The sequence below is a fragment of the Ixodes scapularis genome, unplaced genomic scaffold (assembly GCF_016920785.2).
Source record: "Ixodes scapularis isolate PalLabHiFi unplaced genomic scaffold, ASM1692078v2 PGA_scaffold4__175_contigs__length_147842914, whole genome shotgun sequence".
NCBI lineage: Eukaryota > Metazoa > Arthropoda > Arachnida > Ixodida > Ixodidae > Ixodes > Ixodes scapularis.
The window spans coordinates 66,582,158-66,591,144 of record NW_024609879.1 but is presented as its reverse complement, the minus strand read 5'-3'; the positions used below and the strand labels follow the sequence as shown (position 1 = coordinate 66,591,144).

At 48.5% G+C, this 8,987-nt stretch overlaps 1 protein-coding gene across 1 annotated transcript in view; it reads right to left on the bottom strand.

Annotated features, from left to right (window-relative positions):
• Positions 1-1,104: 1,104 nt before the first annotated feature.
• LOC120844741 (insulin) overlaps positions 1,105-8,987 on the bottom strand; it is a 48,236-nt gene continuing 40,353 nt past the window's right edge. Inside the window, exons 2-3 of the mRNA XM_040216668.3 lie at positions 7,004-7,214; positions 1,105-3,081 (exon numbers count right to left, since the gene is read on the bottom strand). Of these exons, the coding sequence (XP_040072602.1) occupies positions 2,849-3,081; positions 7,004-7,214 (444 nt within the window). The 3' untranslated portion in view covers positions 1,105-2,848. The remainder of the gene's footprint in view (positions 3,082-7,003; positions 7,215-8,987) is intronic.

Below are 8,987 nucleotides of genomic sequence, written 5' to 3'. Positions count from 1 at the left end.
TCCGTGTCGACGGCGCGAGAGGGCGCCACTAAAGCATGTTCTGGACAGGCTGCGTGCAGCGGGCAGCCAAAGCGGCTCTTATTGCCTTTGCTGCGTGGTTAAACACTAATTCGGCATGACACTTCATTGGCCACAAACGACAGCAAACACTGGGTAAAGATCAGTTCAGAGTGGGAGCCACTTCGCGCTGCCATACTGCGAAACGACCAAACCGCAAGACAAAGCATCTCGCCGACGGTTTTCAGAAGGCTTGGAGCCGGTCGGATCCTCCTGCCCATACGACCGCAGCGCTGCCGCGTACATCCGGGACCTTTCTGTGTCGGCGCCTGATCCCACTACTTCTTTCTAGTATGCGCCGCCTTTTCCACCGCTTGGTGGCGGGTATGTCGACGGATCATTTCTTGCTTCCGTACTTTATAAACTGCATTTGTTTCTTTTTTCATCTAAAATAGTGAACAAAAACTACTTTTATAAGTAATTGAAACGGTTCGCGACACTTATATTTTGTATTTCGACTAAGAAGAAGCTTTTAGCGGCTCTGACCAGTAGTAAGCCCAGGACCAAAGACGTCACATTTTGCGCGCTTTCGGTAACGCGGGTCGCCCTCGTCGGTGGAGGAGGTTTCCGCGTCGTCCGGTTAAAATATGACGCACTGATATTTAGTTACTCTCTCCGTGCCCGCTGGCTTGCCCGAACTTCAAGAGACCAAAAACCGCAAAAAAAGGTAGACGCTTAAATATGATTGCAGGGCCCCTTTAAGCACTGCATGTGTGTCTAATAGGTTGCAAGAGTCGTCATATACACGTATTGCTTAAAGATATGTTGATGACATAATTATTTGCTCTTTCGCAAAGATTTATCAAACAGCCTAGGAACGTTGATTATATATCAGCAGCACATGAGCTGCAGTTCACGGTGGAAAGACCGAATTTTGTTGAATATGTTCTTTTCTTCTCCACAATGTCCAGGTAGACTTACCAGAAGGTCGAGAATTCATTTACAATGGCGCAATACAAGCACCTTTTCTCCTGGATGGTATTAACCAACATTTTTTACCCCTCCCACCTTTCCCCCCTCCAAGTCACTGGAACGTTTAGAATACAATGTTTCAAGCTTCTCACTCTTTATTTTCAGAGACACGGTCGATACAGAGGGAGAGGACCACGTCAACGGAATGACTCAACAAAATGTAATAGAAGAATATCAGCTATGTCGGCAAGTTCTAGAAAACGGCGAGCACGTACTGTTCAACGCGATGTTAAAAGCTGGATAAAAACAAAGGCATACGTATACGGTGGCACCTCGGCTGTGGCACTCTTTCAAATACTTTGTGCTTCACGAACAGCGTTCTCGTCGTCAGTCGGTATTTGTACTTCATTCATTCACAATCAACGTCCACGTCATTTTTTTTGGTACATGCTGAGATTCAAATACGCAATAAAAGTCAGACATATGTTTTCTATCTAGAGGCTTACGAACATTAGATCAGCTAAACATCTTAGAACTTCAACGAAATTATCAAGTGGACGGCAGTTACGGTGGGCGATTGTGTTTATCATCAATCGTGAATAAAACATTCGGAGTATAGCTCGTGATTATAATGCAATTAAATGCAAAGGCGCAGGCGAGCTCGACAAGAATGACGAAAATAATCCCTGGAGAAGGGGAACAAAGGACAAACACAAATCTCCAAACAGTTCACGCACCAGTCACCTAGCTGTATTCGGAAATTTGTGGTTGACCTTCGTCCCCCTTCTCCAATGATTGTTTTCGTCACCGGCAGTATAGCTCACCTGATAATCAAAACCAGCTAAACTGTACCAGAGGCAGTACATGGTGTCACTAAAGCCAGTGGCACCTGGGGCGGTGGCCCGCCGCGACAACTGCCCCTCCCCCCCCCCCCCTTTCCCACTCCCCCTTAGTCACGCCACTGACCAGAAATCCTGAAATACTTTTGAGGCTCTGCCAAGACACAATCATAGAGAGAGCGGATGGTCAAATGAACAGTTTTTGGAGTTTCCGATCTGAACATTCCCGTTCAGATCGATAACAACAAGCGCACGGGCAACTCGATCATCGAACTCATGTAGTCTCCACGTCTTGCCACCACGCAGGCTTGAATTGATAAAGCAGAATATATATTTTCACAGTAAAAAAACGCGTTCCTCATTCACGCAACGTAAAAGAAGAGACGTCTGATGTAAAAATTCACAATAGGCAGGTCAGTGGTATCAATACATGCTTGGTAAATTAAAATCGGGGAAGAACGGCAATTCGGTGTTGTGTCCTGACAAAACAAATTAAAGCAAAAACGTCCACGAAATTTCTTAATCTATGTGCAAGTCCTGGCACTTTACGCTCGTTCCATGGAAAGTCCTATGCCCCTTCCGATGCTTCATTCTATTTAAAGTTCGAGCGCAGTGAACGCGACGAGCCGATTGAGTCAGTTAAGCAGCCTTAAAAACGCAAACGTCACGGCGTTTGTCATGTTTCTGTGTGTCTACTGCACCCGCTAATTCAATAAAGAGCAGTGAATACGCATGACCTCACACTTTTAATATGTGTGTCCGTATTTTTATACAAACTTTAATTGCTCGCGGGTTTATGGTGAAACGAAGTCTTTGTGAGAATTATCAGTTTGACTTGTACAACAGAGGACCTTTAGATGGCCGTGGGAAATTTCACGCGACACGTCATAAAACTGGTACGTTCTCTGGACGTTACAGTTGGCGTTTTTGCCTTACTCCTGAGACATTTGTCGTATTCCTCAGTCTCAGATTACAAATCTCGTAGCTCTCGCTGACCGCCGGACACCACCCGTGGAAGAAGAGTGTCTCGAAGACATCCCTTAGGCTGTGTTGTCGTCGGAGGAGACCTGCAGGTCGGCGTTGTTCCGGGGAGTCTTGCAGTACGCGAGAAGCTCCAGGGTCGAGCAGCTCTTGTGGCAGCATTCCTCGACGATTCCCCGGGTATGGCGGCCGTAGTGAACGGAAGGTCGCAGCAGCTGCAGGGCCGCCTTGGCCTCCATGAAGCCCAGTTTGGAGTCTCCGTTGGCGTCGAGCACGGGGAACCAGACGGGTACTGCGTAGACAGAAAACAGATGAGTAACGGTTCAGTGTTTTTGGTGTAGTATTAGCCCCGAGAGGCGAACACAAGCGTAGCTGCGGTCGCCACGCCCAGACTGGGTGAGGTGTATACCGTGACGTCAGGAGGAGGACTCCGCCCCCCCTCCCCCCAGTTCTCAGAGCGGGGGGGGGGGGGGGGGCATTCATGTGTTTTGCTCCCCCCCTCCCCCCCGAAACAGTCGCACTGGGCAGGGCAAACACTGTCCGTCGGCGCCCAAGAGATACCACGGGCACCACCCCCCGACGCGGAAGAGGGGGGGAGGGTGTGGTTTGCCCCCCCCCCCCCACCCCCCCCCAATCAAAGACAAGTTGGTAAGCCGCTGGTGATGCCGTAACAACTGTAAGCTGAAACGAAGTATAACCATGCCAGCGGCCTTCGGATACAGAGCATCGGATTCGGATCCAACGGCGTTCCCTTTGTGCCGGAAGTTCCAATGTCAATGTTGGCAACAGAAAATGCGAGACGGCTCATTTTGACGGGGCTCGTTTATAATTTCAGTTTGGGTGCACCTTGGCGCAATTTCGTTATTTATATTTTTGTATCAGCGTGCCGCATTAAAAGTCATTAGGCACACAATGGCGCAATTTGCACAGCGGTTCCCTCCCTGCAGGAGGAACAGCGAGTATTGGAACGGCTGCCCAGTTAGAAGATGCTGCACTGGTTGCAGAAAATCGGGAACCTGTGGAGGGTGGCAGTGTGATTGAGAAAAGCTTCTGGACAATTTTATTTAAAGGACAACTCCGCTCAATTCCGAAAAATTCAGGCTTACATGTGATTCAAATTCACAAAGCACTACTAAACAACTCTACGTCTTCGGATTCGCGAAATGTGGAATATTATTTGTGTAATCCTGATTTAAACATCAGCTGATACCGAAACCGAAACTTCGGTTGCGTCAGGCAACATTGGTCTCGGGTCGTCAGTGTCATGGCACGTCACGTCGAACCACGTGGTCTTGTGACGATCGGGAGGGAGCGAGAAACAGGACACACGACGCGCGAGCAGGTCGCTTCGCATGGCGTGGACGGTGATGGCCCGGGGGAGAAGGGGAAGGGAAGAGACAAAAGAGGAGAAGGTGAGCGGAGAAGCAGACCGATAAGCGCCCAGGGCAGCGCAAACTAGCGCATCCGCGTTACGGTGATCACGTGGACGCCGTTGAGCCAACACCGGGAGGAGAAACTCATGACGTCATCGTTCAATTTCGCTCAGAGAAGTAAAAACAAACAAAACGTGAGAATGACGTAGTCATGCCTCTGACGTAGTGGCTCAATGTCGGCTGCTCCAACTCCGTGGCATTAGGGAGTTTTCGTAGACCGCGTTGCCCTCTCCGCTAAGCGTTCCGCAACGAAGAAGTTGCTACTGCGCCTGCGCGCCGATAGCCTTGACTGTGGAGTTCCCGCTATCGTAGCGGGTTGCGGAGGGCCTTGCGGGACGACGAAAACGATCTACGAAAACTCCCTATTGACTGCGCTGACGATTGCGCCTCGCGCCGCACGCTAGAGCTGGCAGATTTCGGCGACTTGGCTCGCTTGAAGGTTTGCTGGCCAGTTTATTACATATATAAACGGAATTAGATCGTAATATTTGACATGGGGTCTTCCTATATGATACTGAAGAGGGCTACATAGTTTTCTAAATATAAAAAAATGTAGCGGAGTTGCCCTTTAAAGGGACAATGTAGGCGATTTCGGACATCTTTTTGGCGTTTGAACTGGGTTCCAGGCACGTCTCGGGCCACGTTACCCGAATTTCAGCCGAAACCAGAGCTTGTGTGCCGCGCAAATCAATTAAACAGTCGCAGTAATAATCGTGCCGGGATCGACTGGGGCGACGCCCCGAGAGTTGCGGGAGAAGCCAGGAGAAGCGGAGCTCACGTGACCGATCCGGGCCAAGAAGCGCGACGTCACAAGAGACGCGTCAGCGATCGGTCGAAACGACAGACGTGCCCTCAGTCACATTTTGGTTCGCGATTCTGTTCTAATTTCCGCTTGAATAACCACGATTGTGTTGGGTCACTGAACGGAAGCTCAAACTCGCTCGCGAGAGCGGCATTGCCGTCCATGTTGACAGATTCGACGAAACGACTGCGCCACAGCGCCAGCGCGCTGCTATAATCCACCGCGGTAACCAGAGTCTCGATCTCCTAAATACTACCGATACCGACTATTCACACTTGACGTCACTCCCTACGTCACCTCCGTTTTCGGACGCCCAGAAGCGAGAGTGGAGATCTTCAGTTTCGATTTCTTTACTTCTTTCGTAAACACAGAAATACGCGTCACAAATGTCTACAAAAAATAGGCAGCATGCTATGTTCCTAAGAAGCATAAGAACACCATTTAAAAAATTAAATAAAATCGTCTTCATCGTCCCTTTAACTAAAATATTAATTTTAGAGCCTGTAAGCCGTAAATTGTCAAGAATGGAATAATAACGGGCTAGACATCTGCACTCACGTTTGTTATATATTACTTGAGGGACATTATAAGTAAGTCCAGAGATACCACCAGCTGAGTGGAGTGCTTCCATTGTAAAACAAAAACGCGGCAAAAAAAGAAAAAAAAAACGGACAGAACAACAAGTCTCCGGTTTACGATGGAAGTTCTTCAGCAGCTCGCCAGTGCTTTTACCCTTTCTTCGTCGAGTGGAGTACATTGAAATACTACCCGAATCCATCAAAGGTCAAAGGCGAGCAATATAAACAGGTATAAATGAATAACTTGTATATTCCTCTGTTCCTTATTTCTTTATTTTGCACCTGTACCCTGGACATGGGTGTTCTCACCTGTGATTTTCTCTCCACGGCCCAGACTATATTTAACATGTTGCTTGAGCAGCATGCAGCTTTTCGACTTCGGCGCTTTTGTTTAGAACCAGAAATACAAATAAAAAACAAAACAAAAAAACGAAGTAGTATAGACCATCAGCAGCATTGATTGTGTGAGATATGAATCTATCGTAATGTTCCTGCAAGTGTTACCTGATTTCTTCCTTTTTCATATAGCAGCCGTGTTTCATGCGCCGCCTGCCCTGTCAACCTTACCTGAATTGTTCGTTGAAATGTTGCCTTTAGCTACACGCCATATCTCAATAAAACCACCTATGAAAATTCCCACTTCCCACGGGAAACGCTCACAAAAAAAAAAAAAATAATAATAATAGTAATTAGAAACGAGCGTGCCGACAGCTAACGTCGTCCCAGCCTCCAGAAGGCGAGCGCCGCGAGTCAGGGAAAAATTTATTTCCTCGCCGTGACGTCACCACGGTTCGCTGTAAGGGGCGCCACGCAAACTTGTTAGAGCTAATACGGATAAACCACGAAAATTTACCTGGTCGAGTTTCGGGGTCTGGTCTAAGTACAGGCTCAAGGCAGTCTACGGCAGTAGGGGACTGCCGGTGCGCCCAGGTGGCTTCCAAAAGGCGAAGCGTAGCTCTCGGTAGTATCTTAAGACGTCACTGATCCATTTTAACTCGTGTCTGATCATTTTACTAATCGCGGAGAGTACACGAGTGTACTGCGCGTGCAACGCATCCGAAACCATCGAAAACCTTCCGTAATCAAGCGTGACACATAATAACGCACGCACGACGAATGCGCGAACTTTTTGTCCTCTCCGAGGTTGTCAGGGCAGACCTGGCAACCCTGGAGCGAGGAGACAAAAAAGGGGTGGACAGACACGAGGCTCCGAAGTTTCGTGTCTGTCCGTCTTCTATTTATCCCCTCGCTTCAGCTCGCGTGCCTACCTGCTTTTGCTTGTCACAATGATCGAAACAACTTTAAAATTGGTTTTTGTTTTACTCGTGTACAACAGACCTAAAGTGAGGGGCTTTCAGCGAGGCGGAAGACTAAATATACATGTAAAACAAAAAAACTTACGTGCGGCCGGCAGGTCGTGGGCCGGTCTGTAGCCCGTGTGCCGCTTCTGGGTCGGATCGTAGTACTCTTCACAGAGGAAGTCGAGCACGCGGTTCAGGTTGCTGCCGCAGTAGCGGTTGTTCCTCTTCTCCACGCTTGAGCGAGCCGACGCCCCCCGATGACTGCTGAGCAGTGCGGTGGCGCACAGCAGCAGCAAAACAGCAGCGTTCATCTGAAACAGACGCCGACAAACGCGGTTTTAAAGGTCCGTTCACACACTTGCGACCAACTACGACCGACTGAGGCAAGACCGCTTTTTCATACCCTTGTGGCGGCTTGCGACCGGCTCCGCAGCGGCGCATCCGGTCGTAAGCCGTCACAAGGGGCTTAAAAGCCGGTCTCGTGTGAGTGGGTCGTAGTTTGTCGCAAGTGTGTAAACGGGCCTTGACACACTTGCATTTGACAACGACTTAGACAACGCCGGTTTTTAGGCCTATTGCGACCGCTGACGACCGGCGGCGCTGCTGCTGCGGTGCCGGTCGTAGACCGCCAGGAAAAGCTTAATAACCGGATTTGGACTCTGGTCCCCAAGCGCCGTTCACACTCTTGCGACCGAGTACGACTGAGAGAGACAAAACCGGCTTTTCACCCTCTGGCGACGTAATAGGACCAGCTCAGCAGCAGCGCATCCGGTAGTAAGACGTCGCCAGAGTTTTAAAAACCGGTATTGTCTCTCTCAGTCGTACTCGGTTGCAAGAGTGTGAACGTTACTCTTAACATGTGGCAAGTGTACGACCGATTAATACATGCAAGACCGGTTTTTAAGCTTCTTGCGACTGCTTACGACCGGCAGCGTTGCTGCGCAGCCGGTAAGAGTAACACGGGTACGACTAAGCGGAAAGCAAGTCGTCTGCCTCTTTCGCCGGAGTTGTGCTGACGTCAGAACGACGCCGGGCTCTGATTGGCTTTGATTGAAAGGATAGTGGGTATGCCTCAATGCTAGATGCCTTGAGGTCTACCCACTATATTTTTTTTTCAATCAACCAATAAGAGCTCGGCGATGCTGCATCCTCGCAACCCCTGGGAAGAAGCAGACGACTTGCTCTCCGCATAGTCTTTGAAGGAGCTACATAGCAAAGTTCTTTGCCATAACACAATTCCTTCCTTATACTAGTGTCTAAAGCTTTCAAAAGGCATTTGCTGCGAATAACTGTACCGCTTAAGTTTCCTCAAACTCGCACTATGCTGAATATAAAAAAAAAACATTATTTTACAAAAAAAAAAAAGAGTTGGCTATGTGGTTGTTGAAGGTAAATTTGCTATAGTCTGTAACAAATTTAGAAGTTAGGGTAAGCTCCTCCCACCTATATCCACCTTAGCTAAAGTGGACATAGGCTGTCTGCTAAAGGAAAAAGTTGTGGCACTCATAACCTGCGAGATGGCAGAAGAGTTGATGGGAAAACACATCCCCAGCTCGCACCTTCACAGAAGACGCGTTTTCTTTTTCCTTCCTTCCCTCCGTGTTCTCTCTCCTTGTTTAACCAAAGTGGAGTACTGACAGTGAGACAAGACGCTTGCTTACCAGTTTACGACTTTTCTGTCATGGTGCACTACTGGCCGGAAGATTCGACCATGATGGGTGCTACAACGGTGGGTGAAGCTAAACTCCATTTTAGCTCTGATAGAAGCACAGCGAAAGTATGAGTGTGAGCCTGAAGTGAGAAATCACACTGACTCTGCCCTGTAGCTCGTACGGTAAAGCGCTCCCTTTTTTTTTTTTTTTCTCCGAGTATTTTTTAAAGAATATATACGGTTTGTATTTTCCTGGATACATAGTTCATTACAAGCAGTGATTCCAGGAAGGGATGTGCGCACGCTGTTTTCAGGGACATATTAGAATACTTTGGCGGCGCGCATACCGGTAACGTACCACTGAATATGTATTTTGAAAGATTAGAAAGATTGAAAGAACAACACCGGGCGTCCTCGGCGTTTTGTGTTGTTT